At 31.7% G+C, this 24,184-nt stretch overlaps 1 protein-coding gene across 3 annotated transcripts; it reads right to left on the bottom strand.

Moving 5' to 3' along the window:
• Nucleotides 1-24,184, bottom strand: PTPDC1 (Protein tyrosine phosphatase domain-containing protein 1). 3 transcript variants are annotated; one of them, XM_051213301.1, is made up of 15 exons: nt 24,076-24,184; nt 23,876-24,044; nt 23,766-23,846; nt 23,618-23,733; nt 23,559-23,580; nt 23,416-23,522; nt 23,294-23,381; nt 23,172-23,261; nt 23,046-23,133; nt 15,473-15,600; nt 11,552-11,649; nt 9,719-9,840; nt 7,429-7,533; nt 4,519-4,611; nt 1-864 (listed from the first exon to the last, which is right to left on the bottom strand). In XM_051213301.1, exons 1-15 carry the CDS (start codon nt 24,134-24,136, stop codon nt 556-558), a joined length of 1,677 nt encoding a protein of 558 aa, XP_051069267.1. In that variant the 5' UTR covers nt 24,137-24,184; the 3' UTR covers nt 1-555. The 3 variants fall into 3 exon arrangements, with proteins under 3 accessions (XP_051069267.1, XP_051069268.1, XP_051069266.1); XM_051213302.1 differs by lacking the exon at nt 1-864 and having other exon boundaries at nt 3,874-4,611; nt 23,294-23,377; nt 23,766-24,184; XM_051213303.1 differs by lacking the exons at nt 4,519-4,611; nt 23,046-23,133; nt 23,172-23,261; ... (5 more) ...; nt 23,876-24,044; nt 24,076-24,184 and having other exon boundaries at nt 15,473-17,585.

The raw sequence follows: 24,184 nt of genomic DNA, 5'->3' as shown, positions 1-24,184 counted from the left end.
CTTTGTAATAATAAAAAAATCAGCATATATTATCGGTTTTGAGAGATGGATATGCTTTTTTCAATAATACAGCATTGAATGAAGCCATTGGTCACAATTATTCAGGGTGGAAACATTACCAGAATTTATGAAATTTATCTTACTCAAAATATGTTTACTTCGAATAAAAAATCGAATGATCCAACATATATAATTTTGTATTTTCACATAACGAATCTGTTTTGGATAGATAACCATTGAAAACCAATGGTCATTACAGGGTTATTTTGTCGGCACATTGGACTGCTCAGCAGTTCATATACACGACTCCAGTGTTGAGAAAATTCAAAATTTCAATTAAGCGTTTCACTTTCAAATAACAGAGTTGACATCCAATAGTTTACATTAATAACCACAATCAAAAAGAAATTCTATGAAGTAATCTAGTTTTTTCTTCTATTAAAAAACATTTCATTGTAAATCAATTATCAATACTAATAAAATAATTATTACTTTCATCTGTTTTGTTACAAAATATGTTTGTTTTTGTTTTCTTTTTCATTATAATTATTATTTCTATTGACTGATAGGCAAAGAATTAGACAGCAGATTAACACTTTCAACTAATGTACATTTTGATTTTACAAATTCAATTAAAAAATGCATTATTCTAAAAGCTAATTGAAATAAATCACCAAATCTTGTATGATAACATCTAAATTGTTCATTGAATTTCTTCGTATTCGTTGTAATGTTTAAAGATTTTGATTGTTTTTGACATAACCAATTTAAAACACGTTCTATTAGTAAATGTTCCATTTGTTCAGATAAAGGTTGAAGATAAGTTATTAATTTGGCAAATAAACTCATTAAACAAACGACTGGCTAAAAAAAAAGATTTTAAAGAAAATAAGTTTGTCAGTGATGCAAGTAATCTAATATATCATTCAATATCAACAGTTGAAATCATGAATCAATTGAAGCTAGACCACCATGGAAAACCTGAAAGCACTGGACGGCCGTCTCGTCCTAGTATGGGAATTCTCAGCAGTGCGCATCCACGACCACGCCCGTCGCGAGATTCGAACCCAGGACCTGCTGGTTCCGCGCGCGAGCACTTGACCACTAGACCACTTAAGAGGCATCTAACTATGTTAATGTCTAACTTTAATTAATCCACGAAATCGCGTGGCACATGCACCATTGTCTTCAGTGAGCTGATATCTCACAACAGACCTGTTTGAACTCCACTAGTTATGGCTTCTCACTAGAACTCCAGGAAATGCCTCTTGAAGTCAGTCACTGGTAAGCAGATGATTATTATCAGAAGAGTTTTTGTGGAGATGTTATTAATTTCAATAGTCGAAATCATGATTCGACTGAAGCTAGACCATCATGGAAAACCTAGAAGCACTGGACGGCAACGGTGTGCGGTGGCGCAACTTTGTGGATTAGTTGAAGTTAAGCATCAGCACCGTTGGATGCCGAATGGCTCAGTGGTCTAGTCGTTAAGCGCTCGTGCGCGAGACTGATATGTCTTGGGTTCGAGTTTCGCGGGGCTAGGATCGTGGATGCGTACTGCTAAGGAGTCTCGTACTAGGACGAAACGGCCGAGCAGTGCTTTCAGGTTTTTTATTGTGTTCTAGGTTTAATTGACTAATGATCTCAACTACTGAAATTACTAAAATCTCCACAAAACCCCTTCCGATATAATTCAGTACTTTAGTTTATATTTAAAAGGTAAAAACTTTAGAAGGTAAAATAAATAGCACACACAACTCATTAATCATTGGATTTTTTTGTTGCTCGGAATTAATTAACAGTCTGATCATCATCTAAGTATTTTTATAAGGAGTTAACTTGATATATACACATTCGGATATACTTTTATTAACGAACAAGGTTTTCTGATCTCACTTTGAATGGAATAAGTTGATTTGTAAAAATTATCAACATACTGTTGAATTAAAAACTGAGAGGAATCTAATTAACAACAATATTATTCGTTTGTATATTTTATTATACATTACGCAATGAGAACTTTATTGATATTTTATAACAAAAGTCAGTTATGAAAATGGCAAAAAATGATGTGATGTCACAATAGCAAAGTTCTTTTAGTTAATCAGTCATAATCAACGCAGAGCTTGGCATAAATGTATGCTGACTCAAGTAGCCATACCACAATAACAAAATAAGATAAAATTATTAAGTCAGGTAGCGAAAGAGTCAAAATAATGTAGTAGAAAAGGTAACGAAGAAGAAAAAACACTGAGAATATGATTCAAAAATACAAAAAAGGTATGTATAAAGGAATGCTAGGACTCAAGATAAAGGGTAAATATAACTGAGTCGTTATGACCGATCATGAGTCATTTCATATCATTTGTCCTCAACCAGGTATTTTGCACCTGACAACTTGGCTCAGATCCACAGTCAGTGACTTCGTGAATTGACGACACATTTTGGTTCCGCTTCCTCTACCTGAGATTACCCATTTAGTAGGTGGGCGATTAGGCATAAGTGAAGTCCGTTCTAGTCAACTCAGTTGACGCAATTCACAGTTCCACCAACCAATTATCTATCTTTTCTTAGTACCCTTTGCTTAACATTACCAATAACCACTCTGAGAACCTAGTTGTTCAACCATTTACTCTAAATATGTTTGATAATTGTGGCATGAAGTTACGCGCACAATTTATGCAGACTAATTCAATACTCATAATATAACTAAATATATTTCAATTTTCAGGAGAGAGACAAAATGATAAGCTGTTTAACTCAATTTTAATTGTTAACAACACATATTCACTTCAAGTGTACAAAGTAGTCGATATATTAGTCGCTTTAATAGGGACTCTTGTTTTAATAAATAGTTCATTCGTTCACTAAAAATTTACTCATACACTTACTCATATATTTACTTAATATGCAAAATTGATAATTCATATAAAATTGAGAGGTTCTATCTTACAGGCTTCATAAAATAGATAGAAATGAAAATCAATCATATGAGGTTAGTACTACATCATACATCTACACATTTTGCTCCAGTAGATTTAGGTACCGGCAGTTGGGTTACGCAATTCCTAGATGTCCACAGAAGTAAAATCCATAAAACATTTATGTATATTAAGTTGGTTAGTCGTGTAAATCATAGCTTATTTTCATCCGAAAGGTAAACTGATCATGTTCTCGTAGCCCTAATTACTAATCCGTAAAACTGAACTACTAACCGTATCAGATGTTGAAACTAGGACTTACATTTTTCTAATTGATAATGTTCACACAGAAAAGATTAAAACATTTTTATTCACGTGGAAATTAATTATTATTTTCCAAAGGAAGAGTACAGGCTTAATCATGGAATTTTATCTGTTATATCAAATGAATTTCGAATAAAAAACTAAGACTAACTTCAGTTTATTGGCTCTTAAATGTTCAATATAAAATTGATCTTAGAAAGCTAATAGAATATTCAATCATTCAAATAACAGGGAACATGGTGAAGTAATTCACACTAAAGAATCAGTCGTAATTAGTTCAAAATAATATCAGTTATTTCAAATAAATAATTTGCATACTGATTACATTCAAAATTGTACAAGTAGTGAAAAAATCATATTTAGATACGATTGCTCATACTTAACTAAAAAATAAAATAATGCAATTAGTAAAGATTTGTTCATAATGATGAAAAACCATAAGATCACATAGCCAATTGACAGTTTATTTGATTTTACTTGACATATACCATTTAACTTCAACATGTTGACAAAATGACTAACTTCAAATTTTTGGAAAAACTCCACACAATTACAATGAACACTTAGTCAAATTTTAATACAACTTGAAAGCAGTTACGATTGTTGACTAACTAAGAATTAATATTATCATTTATTAATTTTTGATAGTGCGGTGAAGATTCAATTACAATATTCAGAGAACACAAATAATCATCTCTCAAAACTGAAGTATAAATCTTAATAATTTTTCCGCAAAGAATTAATGCCATAATTTCCACAGTTGCATGAAACAGATTCCTAGTATCACCAAATCATAAACAGTTAATATATATTTTTCAAAATGTTTCACCGATGTATTCATTTGGTACTGTTTGTTTGAATCTTTCCATTGATGTTTAGGACTGAGGCTGATCAGTATCCTATTGGCACGTGTGCATCCTGTACGGATTGCCTCGATATTACCTTCAGGTACAAGCAATATGAGTAGAAGATGAATGGTGGCTAGCAGTGGAATCCAGAACGCTTGTTTTGTCATACTTGAAACTCGTCATCTGGATTTATCTGCATCCCAGAGTTGATGTTCATTTCAAGATGCAGCTACACCCAGCTGACGAGTCCCAAATAGGACGAAACGCACGTCCTGCATTCCATTGCTAGCCACCATCCATCTGTGCTTATAATCTTTGACCAATATTTCAAAAACTATGGCGAATACTCAGACAAAAGCTTATGCTTGTTAGAACACAAATCAATATAAAAATTACCCATGTAAATATGCTACACTCTAACTTACTTTCTCGAAAATCTCTAGAGAAGTTAATATATCTTCTTCAAATAAAGGATTTTGTTGTAAGCTGAGCAAGTCTTGCATTCGAAGCACTGGAGACTATAAAACATGTATATAAGTGTGTAATTCTTGACAGCTGATGACAAAACTTATCTAAGGGAATACTACTGACAATAATTACAAGTACATTTTTTGAGAAAAACAAATCATTTTAAGTTAATGATAAACATTTATCCAATTTTTTAGTTAGTGGGGTCATACTATTTTGCATAAAATCGAGAAATCGTCGATAAATACCAAAGTTGTAATTTTGTGTCAAAAACAATGACATTAATATGATGGAATAAAAAGTCAAACTTAGATTCTTTAACTCATTATGATTTCTGTCCAACATTACTCTCGTTTTAATTCAATGTGATGGTTACCCAGTGTAATATTTGTTTTCATTTCCTGTGTGATATTTTATTTGATATAACATTGATTTGAGTGTGATGTTTGTTAAAGATACAATATTCTTGTATTAACTTAACATGAACTATGCTTAGCATGACACGCATCATTTGATTTATTATAACTGTGGGTATTATCCATATATATGATTTCATTCTAATTAATAATCAAATTGGGTATATAGTCAACATAAAAATGAGTGTATTTTTTACTAGGATCGTCGTCGTGTTTTGCGTTTAATAGATCTTTTTTTGTACCAGTCTTTGTATTCTTACTTCGCGTCGTGGGAATTGCAGTGGTTCCTCGTTTTACAAGTAAAGTAATCAGCGATTCCAACATAACAATCAGCGATGATCAGTCATAACAAATTAACAACGAGATATAAAAGTCACAAAAACTGATAGAAACAGAAATATTTAAATAAGCTCAATCTGCATAAAATAGTTATGGAACTGCGGTTTAGTGGTTAAAGCATTCAGCTTTCAACCATCAGCTTGAAGGTTATGATAAAGGTTTAGCTAAGTTTGTTTGGTGATTCGATTCGAAACATATGGTTCTTATACAAATGGTGTAGCTCGAAACTGAGTATATAAACTTTTGCTTGGTTGAATGAGTTACAATAATATTTACAAAGCAACTACTTTGTTGATTAGAATAGAAGAATCATGAATCATTAGTTATTATAATGTTGATCTAAATCCCACTTATTAAAACATTCAGATAAAAGTATGTGTTGGATCCGTTTTTAGCAAGTTCAGTATTTTTGTCATTAAAACAAGTATACATTTTAGCACATCATGGCAACCAACTACCATTTACACTGTTTTGTGTTTCACAATAGGTTTGAGAAACATTTTTATTCGGTTGTCAAATAACGTAAAATGATTATTAATTTATATTAGATTATCATCAAGTACGTTGTTAGGTTAGTTACATCGAAAATTGATTTTTCTTTCCATCATATCAATTTCATATAAGGTATTGTGGTGGTTGATTGATGCTAACCAACAACAGTCGGTTCTCCAGTAAACAATCCTCCAAATAAAAGATACCTTGAAAGGATTTTGCTTAATCTATGGAATTAACTCACAACTAATGGACTGAACATGGCACTAGTTTCTACTCGATGATCAATTAGTATTCAAGTTTCAATGCTTAAAGACAACAGTTACAGCCCAAATCACCCAGCGATAACCATTCTCCATATATAACGCTGGGTAACACGTATTGAAATCCTGCAAAGAATTTCAACCCCTCTAAGAATATAGACGTCCCTTGTTGGTGAGTTTCGACTAGCATGGACCTTGGGTCTAAGGCACCTTTCTGGGTTTTTTTAATGTTTAATAAACATCAAACAGAGAACCCTTAAGTGCTGATTCACTTAAACCAATCGTCACATTGAAAACTGTTCGATAGAATGTGGCTAACACTAAGAATTGAGTCGATTACTAAGTAATCGATTAATACTTCTTTCTTACTAGATACAATATGTACTGTAGTTCACTGATATGACGGGAAGAAAAGTCAAAATTCGATTGATTTACTCATTATGGGTTTTGTTCAACATTACTTCCGTTTTGGTTCAATGTGATGATTAGTCAGTGTAGTATTAGGTTTTGTTTTCACATATGGTATTTTATTGTATAACATACAATATTCTTCTATTAAAAAATGACATGAACTATGCTCAGCATATGATTTGTTACAACTGTGTTTTTTATATATGTGATACCATCCTAATCAAAATGGGTCTACGAATCAATATATAAATGAGTGTATTTTTGACTAGAGTCGTCGCCGTGTTTTGGCGGTCAATAAATCTTCACTTATACCAGTCTTGTGTTCTTACTTTCGCGTCGTGGGAATTGCAGAGGTCCGTTGTTTCGAGTATAAGTGATAAGCGTTTTCCGGCACAACAATCAGTGACGACCAGATATAACAAAGTAACATTCGAACGACAAGACATATCATTCACAAAGGCCAATTATGATAAATTAATAAAGCAATCAATGAATAATTCGGCTTTAATCACCAATTGCAAACAATAATGTCCTAACTGATAGAAATATGTCAGAAAAAGATATGATTTTTATCTCGGTGATTTAATAATACTGGTATCAGTTTGCAAAGAATATATAAGTTCTCCACTAAAATAAACCATGCTAATGAGTGCTAACTAATACTAAAATAATTTCTAAAAGCTACCTACTAATTACTTCGAAACCTTCATCACTCAATGGTCATATTGTAGTTTGATGAAAGTAGAGTAATATAATTTAATTAGTTCCAATGTTAACAAAAAAAACGATTGTGAAAAGTGAAATTTAAATATCATACAAGCAAACTGATCTCATGTGTTTATGTTATGGGGCTAGTCAATTTACTGAAAAATAGTTATATTAAATTTCTTATGAACGTGATTATATAAATCGTTTATAGTTTCTTTTTAAAAATGTTAGGTCATACCTTTAAATGTGTCAACCAATCATCTATCAGTTTTACCAGGACCAATGCATTGAATGAAGTTTTGTCAAAATCATCCCAGGCTTCAGGATCATTGTTGAATTTTTTCTGTCATGTAAAGTAAAGTGATCTGTCGTTAAAACTCTACGAAACAAGTCACAAACTTAAAATGCGTACGCATAATAAAAAAAATAACTTTGTTGTATTCAGATGTATTTTAGATACTTTTTATTGACGTAATGACCATTTTCGGGGGTCAAAACGTGGGTTTTACGAGATCAATTGACATGAAGTCAGACAAGTTTGACTGTGTTGTTGAGAGTCATTTAACCACAATAACAAGAATAGATTGAAACAAAAGTGTAAGTTATTCAAAGGTGTTTTAAAATAAAGAGCGTATGTAACATAGCTGAATGTCTGTCTTCAATCCTTGAATAATCACAGCTCATTTTTGGTACATTACTTTCTAGCGACCATTAGATCAGTATTTATGTAAGCTAGTGGCACAAGTGCTGTTGTGGTGGAATACTAGAATCAGTCCTTTCAACATTACACCATTGAATGGAAGTTATTCAGCAACTTTTCTAAATATTTCACACAGAATTACTTAGCTTGAACAACGAAGAAAATAAAGTACTGGTGAGAATATTTTGTGGAATCAAATAAAATAGTTTGGAGTTGTGTTATAATTTTCACTTATAAAGAAGTCTATTTAATGTATCCTAAAAAGCACGACGAACAGACACAATTATAAACTCAGGTATTCTTTCACCTATATTTCTTAGATATTTTAGTTGGTCATGTACTTTCCAAAATATGTACTTGTACGAAAGCTGCTTAATGTTAGATAGATTCAGGAAAATTTAAATAGTAATATTATTTTAGTAAACATATTTACTCAGATGTCTATCATTATTCAGGTTAATTTATTCAAAGTTGCAAAGCGTAAATTCTTCAAAAAAAATTTATGCAAACCTTCAGTCTATACAGACGTAAACAAGTGTATGAACGTAATACCTAGTGCTGCCTCAAGGTCAGAACTTTGGGTTGTGTGCACACAAGAGGTTAAAAAAATGATGTATCATAATGTCAGTCGATTAACTTTATTTCTCATCGATTAAAAATCTCATATTGGAGTGAAGCAAAAAAATAACTAAACGATGAACATATACGTTATATATATATATATATATATATATAGAGAGAGAGAGAGATGATTGAGATTTGAAGTTCGAATGATTTAAATGCAGTTTCGTCCTCCTCCTCGCAATTTATCCTGTCGACCTTTATCCTGATTGGTTATTGTTCACCTTTAACCTGTTATTTTACACCTCGTTGTTTTGATTGTATCACCCAAGTTAAGCTTGGTTCAATTGAGGTGAATAAGGCTGTTTTACATCGAAGGATGTCATCAGTTCGTCGCTGTTAATCTGAAACTAATTAAGTTTATATAAGAATTCTATGTGAGATTTGATGAATCCACTAAATAGTTCAATACTTTTGAAATTTCTCTCGATAAATTGTATGTTGGTGTTCCTTGGAATAATACAATTAGACGAAGTGAGATGTTTAGTTTGTGTATTTTCTGTCTACTTTACAATCGAGGGAGTACTCGTCCATTGGATTTCATTCTCCATTGATCTTATTTTGATATTTGTTCCGATTTGACAAGTCAGTTTAAAGTCCTTGAGATTTGGTTGTCTAAACTTTTGGTTAGATTTATGTACGCTTTTATCCCCAGTTAATAGAACTAGAGGAGATATCGTGGTAGTTCAAGCGGAAAAATAACGCACTACAGTTATTATAGACAAGTAAGAATATATCAGGATAGCTGAGGAACTAATTGAGGATGAAATCAACCAATCAAAAAACTCATGGACAAATATAAGATCAAGAATATCAAAAGGATAAACAATCAAAATAAAGAGGCGTAAAATAACAAGTTAAACGTTAACAATAACCAGTCAGGATCATGGTCGACAGGATAAATTGCGAGTCATATGTAGAGAAACTCAAACACTTCACTTCTACCTGAAGTTTGTACTGATGATGTTTTTCAGAATAACAATCAAAGCTCCACGACCAAACCAACTAACTAAAAGAACAAAACTCCACCGATATATATATATATATATATATATATATATATATACTCAGTAAACATTTACGAAGTATGTTTTACACAATATTGAAGTATCTCAGAGTATCTGATAACGTCATATTATAATAATACTAAAGAGATGACAATATAATTTAGAAAATATTTGTTTAAATTGAATAAAAGTGAACATACTTTCCAATATTCCGTTTCATTCACAACTGATTCAGGATATTGTGTAGTAAGCAGAGCTTCGATAACAAAGCTTGCACCAACAGACTGATTATCATCTACACTTTGATTTGGAGAATTTTTTCCTAGAAAGTAGAAAAAATTGTTAGAATTTTCAGAGATAAATAATCTCAAATATCTCCGTGTAGAAATGTTTCCTCAAGAAAATATACTATAATTATATGTCAATAAATAATGAAATTAATATAGAAAATCATATATTTTTATTTAGTTCAACATTAATAATGAATTTGGAAAAAAATCATAAACTTTGAAAACCTTTTGGGTGATTGTCTCATATGTTGTATTTATAAGGAGCTCGCAATCCTAACTAAGATAGTGTAGATATCCTCAATTATATTGCTAAATTTTGTTGTTCAATGTTTTATGGACGATGAATAAATCTCAGTAGGACCGGACTTTTATAAACTTAGTATTCTACTTACAATATAGTGATAATATGATCATATGACAAATTTATTTTTAAATACACAATATACTTTGATTCCAAGTCAGCCGAACAAGGAATACAGCGGAGTCATTAGGGTAAATGACACAAAGTAACAGTATGCTTTGCTTACCGTTGTATATTCCTTTGCAGGTAAAATGTTGAATAATTTAGAAATAAGCATCACATTGTTAAATATTTGTGAATTAAGTATTACAAATTACTATATCAAACATAGAGGAAGCAACACTACGAGTACATCTGTGATGGAGTCTTCAATACAAAGTCTTTAAGTGAAATAGATTGATTTTTAAATAAGTATTAGTTTTATGAAGATGGTAGCAACCAATAAAAATGAAAACAAAAAGTTTCTGCTAACTGACTACAGATTATGCAAGCATAAACTTATAAATCAGTAATATAAAAGTGATTCATCTTAAGGTAATGGAAATAACTTTCGGAAAGTAAAACCGATTAAAGATTATATTTTTTTCATCATCTTTCCCTTATTCATAAACACAGTACTAATTCACTTGATACCTGAAATATACACATATTTTTAAATTAAAACAAAGTTGTGTAAGATTGAAAACAGAATAATACTTGAATTTAAGTCAACACTTGTAGTGTATATTATTTCCTGGTGCATTCAAGCATAAACTAATTTCAACTAAACTATCATTGAAAATTAAAAAAACAAAAAAGAATTGTTGCGTATTAACTTGGAACTTCTTAATAATTTATACTTATGACCACACAAGGCACCGAACTCAGGTCTTTGTAGAGTATCAAATGTAATGAATCTTATAAAAGTCAATCGACCTTGCTAACATTCCGAAACGATAAGCATGTAAGCAGAATTTTAGACAGTTCAAACTATTATCGGAAACAAATTACTGATAGACACATTTCAAAATAAACTTTGAAGATTTAGCACATTATTTGGTGTTATCACTTGAAAGCTTTGAATCTTAGCGTTGTTGATGTTAGGGACTCAGATTGGTTAGTTTCTTTTTTTGGCATATGATCATCCTCAGCGGATTGCCTCGACGGTGCCACTATATTACAAGAATTCTTAAGCAATTTTTTTTAAAGTGCCTGATAATGGAATCCAGGACGCATAGATCCCAGTGTTGATGCTTACGCTGAGACTTCAACACAGTACATTTCACTTCAGAAACCAAACACGTTATCCTCTTAGCTATTGAATCTAAGTAGCCACTGCTTTTAGAAAGGATTTTGTTGGTAGAAAACTATCCATTATTACACCGGTTCAAAGAGAATTCCCATTGAAAATAAATTACACAATAAATTTACTTGTCATCATATCTTTTTGGAACAAAGCATACCATATGAATAATCTGCAGTTGTACTCGTTAGTTCAGTCGTTTCATCTGGTTGGCAACTAGTAAAAGCTTCTGATTGTGTAACATTTGTTGTGGAAAGCCTATAAACAATCAATAGAATGATTATTTGTAAAGTATATTCAATAAAACATTTAAATATTATTTAAAAAATTCATAAATTTACAAGATACCCACACAAAGCATATTTAAGGACAATGATTAAGTAAATGATATGTTGGACTCAAAATCATAAGTAATTTCTATAATTTTTTTCATCTCAAATACCTAATCCTGATTTATAGATGAATTAAAATTTTGATATGCGATAAAGATTACGTTTGACGATACAACTGAAAATTCCTGTATATAAGCTTTGTCAATTTGTAAAAAACATTGAGAATAGATAATGTACTCAAAATCATTAAGCTCAGAGATAAGGACTATCCTTGCTCCCTAAAGTAAGCTCAAACTAGTTCAACTTAACTTGTTTTGTTACAAAACTCCATAAAAATTTCAATTTGCGTCAAAAACATCCCACTATCATTTGGAAAATAAAAGTTAAATAACTGTTAAGTGTTCAATAATTGTTTATTTACTTAATACCTTCATGAATTAAATCTTATTCATGTGCATAATCTATGGTTTTATCGGAATGTACCTTTTGTAACTCCGTCTGGAGTCCCTCTGAGGCTACTGCCGGTCCCAAATCCGGATAAAGGAGGGGGTTTGGCATGAGGTTAGCGACCACATCCCGTAGAAAACTAACTCGCTAAGAAAACGTTAGCCTTTTTTAATAACAATGTGGAAGAAGTTTTAAAATATGCTTCCTAGTTAAGTAATAAACTGTGAAAAATAGTTGCAATTTGTCTAACCTTGTTATGGAAATATATATATATATATGGCGATATCTAATCTACACACGTTAAAAGTAAGTAGTTTATTGAATAAGTGCACTGATTTTTGGTGTATTCAAGTCAGACTTGGAAGCTAATAAGCATACGATAGATTGATTAAATTGACAGAATAATTCAACTTATATCATCAAGGAGTGACTGTAGGAATTATTGTTTTGTTATTCATATAACCTATTAAAGTCATTCCTCTGACACAAAATATTTTACCCAAAATTACAAGTTGGTTAGCATAAAACGTAACTCAGATAAAATGTAAGCAAATAAAGAGAATAAAAACACACGTTTCATGTGTAATTGCTAACAGCACAAGTATCAACTTAGAATAATCAGAGCATTGAAACAAAATAGAGAAAAGATCGGTTAATAAGTAAATATATAACTATAGTTCATCGAAATGTAAGTAATAAACTGGAGAACAATTACTTATAGGCTAAAATCCCTGATGATGACTATATGTTAAAGGATGGCGGATGCTGACGATTTTCTATCGTTCAGCCGTTTAGATGAATGGTTAAAGTATCCAAAATGTACATCATATTGTATACGATCAAAATAACAAACTTTGGGCAAAATATGGACAACGGTCATTGTATTAAGTGATTTTGGTCCATCATATTTTTCTTTCTCAAAATTTATGAACAAACACTTACAAGTGGGAATGAGTTACTACGTGTTTTTGTCTGAAAACTCAATAATCTATATGACTTAATAATTAAAACACTTCTCATTCAACTGATTCTATCAGCCTTTGTTCAGTTTATAACTAGATAATGTAATAAAGTGAACAGATCGAATATTGATTAAGATTTAATGTTGCTTAACCGTCTAGATATTTAGTTATTATGTTTAAGTACTTTAAGATCATCTGAATTATTGTTATTTTTCTAAAAAGTATGATTGATTCAATTCCTTAATGAAATTCTGTACTTTCATCATTAGTTAGTAAGTACTATGAAACTATATATACAATCATAATAGGCTGTATAAAAACATCACTTTATATGAAATATAACGAATATAAAGAAATAATGATTTTAAAACATGATCAAATAATCTATGATTTGTATAACATTCGATAATGATTATAATAGATTATTCTGATACATTATTTGTTATGACAGATGACTGTGTTTTATAGTCCGTTAATAGATTTCAATTAATGGGTTAAAAATGAATAAGTGGATTAAATTTTAAGGATCAAATGTAAATAATCAACTTTATATTTATTACAATTAATTAATTCAAAGCTAAAGACCTAAAACGAGGATTTTATCCATACAATTAAATTTTTAAATAAATCTACGATTTCAATTCAGATGAAACATTTAAATACATAAAAACTTTATCCTTTCAACTTTAATGATATATTAATTTAATCATGGATTCAATATATCAGAAGGGGTTTTGTGGGGATTTTAGTCATTTCAATAGTTGAAATCATGAGTCAATTGAAGCTAGACCATCATGGAAAACTTGGAAGCACTGGGCGGCCGTTTTGTCCTAGTATGGGATTCCTCAGCAGTGTGCAATCACGTTCGAATCTCGCGGAGGGTGGGACCGTGGATGCAAACTGCTGAGGAGTCTCTTACTGGGACGAAACGGTCTTTCAGTGATTCCAGGTTTTCCATGGTGGTCTAGCTTCAACTGACTCATGATCTCAACTATTGAAATTATCCAAAATATATATATGGTCGAAGAAAGGTTATGAAGAGTTAAACAAAATACAAATCATATGTTGAAAAATTTACCTGACCGTTCATTTTAAAATAAATTAGATCATATTCGAAATCATAAGGGAAAGAACAGGGTAGCCTTAGTTTATTTATCGTTCAAATTAATTCAATGGAAAAAAATGTAATATATATATGATGTAAGCTGAACAAATTCACATTACAGAATAGAAAGCTTTTAAAATATTTCGGAAAGTTTAAACAAAATAATGAGAACTCAATATTTTTGTCAGTAATATAATTTTAGATTTCATATAACATTTCACAATAATGAATCAGTCCAAATCATTTAAAGTTAAATATGATCAATTAAAAAGGTAATAAAGAAATAGAAAATTTTAACTAAACTATTAAACAATGATGATTAAACGAAGTGAGATGAAGTTTCATTATCATTGTGTATTTACAAATTGCCGGGGAATTTGTCAGTGACTGATTTCTTAGCTTCTTAGTACATGGAAAACTATTTTCTTGAGTTATTTTGGCTAGTTAATCTATAATACTTATGTGAACAGTATTCTCACGTAAGAAGTAATTAAATTACGATTGTAAGAAACATTTAGTTTCATAGTACAACTAGTTCGATGTTGTAGCAAAATGTACTCTATATCAGCTATATACAAGCAAGTGTTTAGTTAATATCAAACAAATAGTATCTCATGCTTAAATTTAAACTTTTTTCGAAACAAAGATATCAATAAAAGGATAGGTTCTTCCTTCGTTTTAAAATGATCATCTATAATGAGACCAACAAGTTCAGGATGCGGAACATTCAAAATACTTGCAGTCTAAAAAAGGTTTAATTTCAGGATATAATTTTACACTAGAACGTTCAGAAAAAATTAAATCTACTTTTTCCAAGAAAAGTAAAAGCTGAGCGTAAGGATTTGTGTATTTCATTAAAACATTTCCTTAGAAATATGGTTAACTACCAATCTTTAGGATTCCTAGCTGTAAGTTAAATGAAAGGAAAAAGATTCCCATCACGTACAGAACTCGATACAGAATTTAAAAATGGCGAAAAGCCGCTGATGACTTTAATCAAACCGTTTGAGTTTTCAATCTAACAACCTGCTTGTCATGATTTTTAATATAAACAATAGAGGAGTTATAAAACAGTCTTCCCTCATACAAGGTAGACAATTGATTGCCACTCTCACAAGGAAAAAATTATTACAAATACAATTGTATAACTTGTTCACTGGTAGGGTGAACACATGATTCTTATTCACAGGTAAACATGAGAAATATGCATTAATAACAAACAGTAAACTGGTTACCTTTTTGATGATTGACAATTGTTTTCATCACTCACTATTCGATTTCTATGGTTTGAAGAATCTATTTGTACTGATGTGCACCCTGTCACGATGATTCTGACAAGCAGTTTGCAACACATGTATATAATCTAAAATGCGATGAAATACAGGATTTGGATTTTAGTGTAAAAGCCACATCCAATGGTTTGAATTTGAAAATAACATTTAACTGTTTCCATGGTCATTTGTCAACGGTAAAATAAATGTAGGAAAGGATATAAATGACACAAATAGAGTTCTGTGACCAGATATTACTTTGATAACTGATTAGGAACCAATGTCTTATCGGCTGTCGCTCAATACTTATCAAATTCTATCATTTCAGTCTAACTGCTATCTGAAATTTAAGTGACTCGATATCGCAGTCCTGATTATTGCCTACTAGTAGAATAGGCTAGTAAAAATGTGACTTAGTAGTTTTAGTAGATCACTTCACTCTCGTTGTTACAACTTCATCAAACTCGGTTCTCGTCTAGGAACTAAGCATACTAAAAAAGCTTCCAATACATCTAAGCCTTAAACAGTAACATTGTCTGTCAGTTAATACCATGTTGGATTCGAGTTAATAAACTGTTCTACATACCTCCTATTGAAAAGGTGTAACATCTGTCAGTCTAAATGCAGAAGGTGTCATGGTTATGCCAATTTCTTAGAGTATCTATGTACATCAAATATTGCTTATTTGATTGACCACTGGGTAGTAACCAATGGCAAGTTTTTTAGTCTTTATTCTCAATCGAATCTGATTGATTAAGTTGCACTATAGTCATCGGTCGAAGTGTCTCGACATTACATACATTGTTTTAATATCAGGCGGTTGGAAATGGTCATTTGGTAAGGTTGGACCTAGGTTGCATTCTAGAGAAAGTATCTCATTATGAATGCAATAGCTCGTGATTTATTTTCATTGTTTTGTAGACAAAAGTGAAGACTGAAAACAGAGGTATAACGTTGAATAAGTAGTACAGTACAAAATAAATTCTTTAGAGAAAAGTTAAATAATTGCACTTTTAACAATAAAGCAGTAAAAAGAAAAGAATTATCTACCCATTTAAAAAAAAATATTATCATTTCATTCCGAGCCGAAAAAACGCTAATTCCCTGATGTGCATTTATATATTTATTCAAGCCTTATATTACCATTTTTAAACGCTCATATATGCTACATTTCTGTGAAACCAACCCTTCAACTCTGTGTAGTTACATAATCGTAATAATGATAGTGTTATGACGGAAAAATAAATGCTTCTGATTAGAGGGTAGCGAATTATTGATCGGACCAAAGACGCGCAAACACGTAAAACGACCTATGGTTCTGATTGGTCTCGCTTCCCTGTCTAGCCCAGTTAGTTGAGTCCTGAACACAAGTCACAGCCTCGGAGATATGAATCATTATATTTCAAACATACTTTGTTTATATACCAGTCAAGCAGACCACAACGTACCATAAAATAGAAAATAACATTGTACAATAATGGCCAGTAGGAAAATGACACGTTAAACAAATATTGACCAATAAGATGATACCATTTCATGTCCAAGGATAGCATTAGGCTTAACAGGATAATTTTTGGGATATTTTCCTGAATATCCCAACACCTCCCTTTTTTGGAGATCCGGAGTTGATGTCCGGATTTTAAATTTTTTTCCGCGTCTATCCTCCCCCGCGAAATAATGTTGGGTCTTCATAAACCCAAATTACAATTAATTTGATTGTATTTAAAACATATTGCACAGGGAATCCAGTAAAATCGATCAGATATTGAGGATAAACGCCATCCAATTCGAAGTCATCAGGGTTTAAATCTTTAGTAAGTAGTGGATCATTATGATAATCGGCGTCCAACAAAACTGTACCAGGTCCTTGGTTATTATTTGATGCGTGGAACACATTTTCTGGCAAAACAATGAGATCTTCTCGTGAGCTGGATATGTTACTGTCTGCACATGCTGTTTGGGGGATGATGGAGTTTGACTCCATTACCGGGCATGTTTCTGGGATAGAAAGTACTGGACCACTGGGCGCATCATGGATGACTGTTTCGTTTGAAGTACAGTTCATCGAGGATTCATGAAGGCTGCTGTCACTTTCCAGCTCACTGTGTAATTGAGATATCAATCCATCCACTTCCGTCGCATCTTCATAGCATGAGTGATTTAGCAGCTGCGTGCGGAATTTGACTAATAACTCCAAATGTCGTTCAAAGAGTAGCTGTAATCGATCGGAAGGGAGAGTCATTTTTTCGAATCAGCACCTGTGATGAAAATTACTGTACGAATAATGACCAATGTGATTCAAGGACACTGATGACAATCTGGATACTGATTGGTTGAATAACTAGACTGGATTTCGTCCAATTACAGAATGACTTTGGATTGTATCTTTTCGTCACTCCGTCGCCAATTGTTATTGTGAATCGCAAGTTGGCTACTCTAAATTCTACCGATTGACAAGCTTCAGATATCCCAGTTCGACCCCAATACTATTCCCAATCTCCAATATATCAGAACACGAACCGTAGATGAAAAATCGTTTATGGGGTCAGGAGCAGCAGAATAATGATTTACAAACAAATGCATATTTATACAGTTAGGATTACTATAAATAGTGACCAGCAGAAAAATGACACGTTAAATAATATTGACCAATAGGAAAATGACACGCGAAATAAATATTGATCAGTAGGGAAACGACCAATAGGGAAATGACACCATTTAACGTTCAAGGGTAGCGTTAGACTTAACCAGATAATTGTTTTTGGGATATTTTTCTGAGTATCCCAACAGATAGTCATTCATTTTATCAGATGAATAAGCTCGCGTTTTACGAAATGAGGATATACTACATAATAAACGTGTTTCACAAAACGTGACGTCCTTGGTAGTTACTATTGGTAACTTAGCTTTTAGTGAACGAACAGAAATGTCAGACTGTTTTCTATATCTCAGAAATCTACTAGAAAGATTACAAGTTCCTCGTTGTTATGGTCGTTATTATATTATTACTGGTTGTACAAAAAGAACTGTAAAGTTATTATCTATTCACTAACTGGTTTCTCTTCAATTACGACCGATAAATTATACTTGATGATTTCATCAATTCACATTAAGTAATCAGAATAGTAAAATTGTTTGGTTCTTCCATCCATCGAATCCATTCAGGTTTTGTAAACATTAAGTAATGGCACATATACATTCGTTCTTTATCTTCTCTTAGATCTCGATCCTAGAAAATATCTTAAACTTTATATGCCACGGACCTATTATTCCTTCTTAAATCATACTGTCTGTGTTTGATCTTTTATATTAAAACTAATACTCTTACTAACTCTACTACTCAAGCATTTATTTTGATAATCACTTATCGTTAATTTGATATGATTAGGTAATATGAACCGATGTACATAAGTGCCACGTTTTAAAATGACAAACTTCACGGGTAAAAAATTGGTATGTAATGTCTAAATCATAATATCTTGGCTGAATATTTTGTATATATACACAACAGTCTAGGTTTTTTTAATATTCATTTACCTATTTACCTTGTTATTCAATCTTTCGATATTTAGCTAATTTAAGTTAAGGGGCTGGAGAGTCTTCAGCTTAGTCCTCTTATCTATTAACGGTAATTTTCACATTCAATTATGCTATTTTAAGAATATACTATATAGATGGGAAGATTAGAAGAAAAGCAATACATAAAATAACTATCCATGTAATTTATATGTGAATGAATAATTGAACGATTTGTCAGTTTTAAATGAATATGAATGAACAATTTATTATTTTTTATAAAATCGCTTACTTCATAATCACATATTTCAGACTCATTGACAAGAACACGCACTTTTAGCAATCATTGACAAGAAGTTTTCAAAATATTTTAGATCTTCAGGCTTTCTGTCATTTAAATTAAGACTAGAGTGCTTTGGAAATTTATTTCACACAGGTAACTTGTTTCGTTGCACTCAATGATCGATAAACATTTTCCACTACTTAAGACCGAAACATGGTAATATTTATCCTTTAGCTAACTTATTATGTAACTATCACACAATAGAATAAATGTATATAAAACACCCAGTGAGTTCAGGATGAGTTAGCGCCCCTCAATCAAAAATGAGGGCTTTTTATTATGTCACTAAACAGCAAGTGCTAGATTCGCACACCGGACTTAAATAGCAATACCGTCACAGATGTCCGTTATTTTTTCCCATTTCTTCCATCGTAGTATACACTTTCAATGTATTTTAGATTCAAATAAATTAATGCAAAAGACCTTTTGATATGAAACATTCTCCCAGATAATTACACACCATCATAAAACACAATCTGGCCACCAGTGCACACCATAATTGAATCTGGGAGTGTTAGAAATAATAGACGCGCAAGACTGAAGATCTTGGGTTTGATTTTCGACTGTTTGGCTGCGGATTCTCACTTCTGAGTCCTATATTGAAACGAAACACCTGTCAAGTTCTTTCAGATTTTCAATGGTTGTTTATTTAAATTGGTTAGCGAGTTCAGAGAGATAAAGGACTCTTAACCCGAAAAAGTTAAACCGTACAAAATAAATCATAATGAAACAGTAAATTGACCTGTCTAAAAATCAAATGTGATGGTCGACAAACACTACCTCCAAAACTATGTTTTAATTCATATACCATATTTCCTTTACATTAAATCAAAATCTCTTCTACAATATGATGTCGGAAAACTTTCCTTAAACGATTAGTTATTTTGTAGTTTTATATCACGAAATGACCTTGATGCGTACTAGTGGCTAACTTTTAGGCGTAATTCCCGAAGTTATAATGGGAAGCCATGACTAGTAGAATACATTCATTTCGGATTCAAGATGAATCTCATTAATCGCAGCGGATGATGGTCTTGCTGTACTAAGAACCTCTGAATGACCATTTAGTCATCAGAGGGCTAATTACTCACTGCGAGGCCTATAGATTTTGGACCTGACTCCTGATGGGGTTACAAAATGAGGCTTGACAAGATGTTTCATATTAGAATGAAACAGCTATCCGCTACTCCATAGATTTCAATTATTTTCCAAATAAGATCAGTCAACAAAGGAGAACTTTCTCTACAATCGTTTAAACCAAAGAAACTAGTTATGTCGTAATAACTAATAAGTGAGAGAAGAGTGTTTGGGAATAAAAATACATTTAGGCTACAAGTTTTTTTAATCATGTAAAAAGTAATTAGGCTTTTAGATTTTAGACAGAAACCAGTGAACCAATCAATGTCCGTTGAGGGACATTTTTACATGATTGTTTCAAAGGTGAAACAAATTTTGCTTTAAAACGAGTAGGTAGATATAGCTAAGTAAATTTCAGTTTTGAACATTACATATGTCATAATTTGTTTATTTTCAGGATAATTCAACTATGAAGAAGATTTAAAAATTTAAACTAAACAATAAGCAAAATAAAAATAGTAATCGCTATAGTTACGTGTAAATGTAGAAAACTGTTCGACCTTTATAAAATGCTTTGATGTGGAATGCATTTGTAAGTGTAAATAACAATGAGGCTTATAATAATATAAATAATTAATTAATTAAAATAGGTTTACACGGGAGCATATTTATTTTTAAAAGAAAATTGAGCCGGTGGCCGAAAGCTAAATTAAATGTCATCGCTTAACTTAAAAAACTACTTTGTTCATGTGAAAAAATACAATAAAAATATATCTCATAATGGCCATCACAAAACTCCAAAAGATGGTTTGTATTATGAAACAAAACCAACATTTAAGTTGTCAATAATTAAAGAGTATTTGACGGTTTTCCATAAGCTGGATATTGTATAGCTTTTAGATAAGAACTCTTAGCTTTAGTGGCAGATTTGTAACTCCGAAGCGGCAATATTACGTGTCATCGGTATATGATATTTCACTCTAAACAGCTTCAGAACATTAAAGAGGAAGAATGTATTTATAAAACATTAGGCGTATTTGGTTTTTGATTCAACAATGCCGCTGAGATTTTAAACCTCACTTGCTCAAATTTCTTCGAAGATTCTTATTTAAGCTTTAGAACATGGTTCAAATACAATCTAATGTGATCAATAAACACGTGCTCTGATCAAGAATTATGTCAGTAGTAAGAAATTAGTCAGTGTAAGTGTTTTGTTATTACAATACACTGTTTATAAACCGAAATCTTAATAATCTACAACTAGTTACGCCGGTAAAGTTCCTTAAGAGATATAGGATAACCTTACAATATAACCAAATTTTATAATTAACAAACATTTAGGGTTATTTCGGTGAATAATATTTGTTTTTTGATGTTAAATTTTATATACAGTCCATGAGGGTTAAGTCTAAATAAGTTGTTGTAGACAAGAGGTTTATTTTCAAACACTTTATTGTTTGATAATTTGGTACAAAACCATTAAAAACTGTATTGTCACTTGTATTTTTTGACACAAATATACATTGCTGACAGTCCAAAACTTGCTGATTTTTTGGGAAATAATACTTTTTGAGCACCTGTCACACTAAGAATCGTGGTTCTCCAGTAAAGTTATAAATCCCTTACTGAAATCTAGTGACAGTCATTGTGTTTGGTAGAAGAATGAGAGCTAAAAGTCAACTAACCAAGACATGCAAGCACTTGTAGGTCACCTAATGTGCGTATATCAGATAACTAACTGAGTTATGACAGTTAGAATATGACTGGATAAATTCCTAATTCCTAGCTAACTCAATCAGTAAATTGCACTTTTCAAAGCTCATCTATCCACGAATTCAAATGGTACACTTCAAATGTTTAAAAAATTGTGTCTAAATGTGTAAACAAAGCATCCTACTGCAGGAAAATGCAAAAATTGTCGACGGTAATTTAGTACGTAATGTTTGGTAAAAGAAGTTGCCTGTAATGTTATACACTATGTCAATAAAATGCCGTATAGCTAGTTTTCACATCTATGCGTCCTTTTTAGGACTAACGTGCATCCATTATGAAATCTCAAATGAAATATGAAAGTTTATTGGCAAATGAATCATCTTGAGGTTTAAAGATAGCATGACTTCCAGCAGTTATTAAGACAACCTTTATTATTCGTTAAATTATTAAAACCTATTGATGCACAACGTGTGAAATACATAAGAAATATTATAGAACCACGATTGAAGCAATGAAAATTCTAGAAATCACACCTATAACCATGCTCTTCGAGTATGGAAATATAAAATAAGTTCCGTATCGGTTATTTACTTAACACATCTAAAGTGCTAACAAAAATGTTGAAATCAAAACTCCAAAATTTGTTGTGAGGATCGATAAGCGTCAATACGATTCACACAAAAGCCATTGAATAACTTAAATCAATATACTGTTTCCATATTCTGTAGGTCTGACTATCATCAGTCATTGTGTTTTTAGCAATAACTGCTTACTGTTCGTCAAATTAAAAAGTGACAACACAGGAAGACAACAGATAGACTGAGTAGCCTGAAGTAAAATTCATTGTCTCAGGAATAAATGTAAAGAAAACCACTTGAAGTAATTTACTTTTGGAATATTTCTTAGCCTTATTCTTTCCGGTCCATGCAATAAAACGTTCTGACGTTTAAGAAATGCTTCTAAACTGAACTGCCCGCTAATTTTATCAAATGAAAAATTTAATTACTAACTTACTGTGATCCGAAATATATTCGATAAGGATTCAGATACTTTTCAAATTTATATACGCATCCAACTTGATTCTGGGTTTGTATAGACCCTGGTCTATGGAAATAAAATGTTTTAATACTTCTAACCTTCGGAATCTAACATATTGTATTGCTTCTCCAGCGGAGATGCGGTTATTAAATACTAGATAACAAGCAATTATTACACCAGTTCTACCTGGAAAGTTATGCGAAGATGCATACAAACAAACCAAGTCCGGCATGACAGTGAATCGCGATTTTTCCTTTAAATATTGCAAACTGGATTACCGTCACTGTATCCAAAATGAACTGAAGTGATGCGACATCGTAGTCACACCTTAACACGATATTCGTCAAAATAACTAATACATACCAACTAAAATTGTAAAAAGCAACTATATATCTTATCTTTTTAGCTCAAAATACACTTACTATTGTTTTTCATGAAGCTTAATGGGTCATATGAAAATCCAGAACTGAGTACACCAAAGCCGCAACTACTGTGTTCCCCTGCTGTTTCCATGTTAAATATGGAGCGTATACTCATTCTTTCAAAAATTTAAGTTATTAATCACTATACCTTTTAAACTGCTCAATTATATCAAATTCTTTAATTAATGTTTCACTTGGTCTAGATGTCGCCAGAATATTTTGTGTAATCCTAAACCTTATATGTAATAATACGAATACCAAGTAGAGTATAAGCCATTTAAATGCATCTTGGTTACGTCGAAAAATGATGAAGGGTTGCAATATTTACATTTCGACCCGCCACAAAACAATAAACAAAGGTTTTTCTCTGGGATTCCTTGACGCATGATATCAGAAACAGGAGAATTAAGGCTCTTCATACAAACATCTTGGAAGCTCAATAATTACAAGAGAACTACTTCTATATTTTAGGTTGCTATTGTACTTCCCATCCCAATTCAAAATCTCCGAAATGTACATCACCTAAATATTTCAAAAGGTGACTTCACAATGACCTTCATGCACTTG

This window comes from Schistosoma haematobium, chromosome 3 (genome assembly GCF_000699445.3).
Source record: "Schistosoma haematobium chromosome 3, whole genome shotgun sequence".
NCBI lineage: Eukaryota > Metazoa > Platyhelminthes > Trematoda > Strigeidida > Schistosomatidae > Schistosoma > Schistosoma haematobium.
Note: the sequence above shows the minus strand (reverse complement) of the source record. Positions and strands in the feature narration are given on the sequence as shown.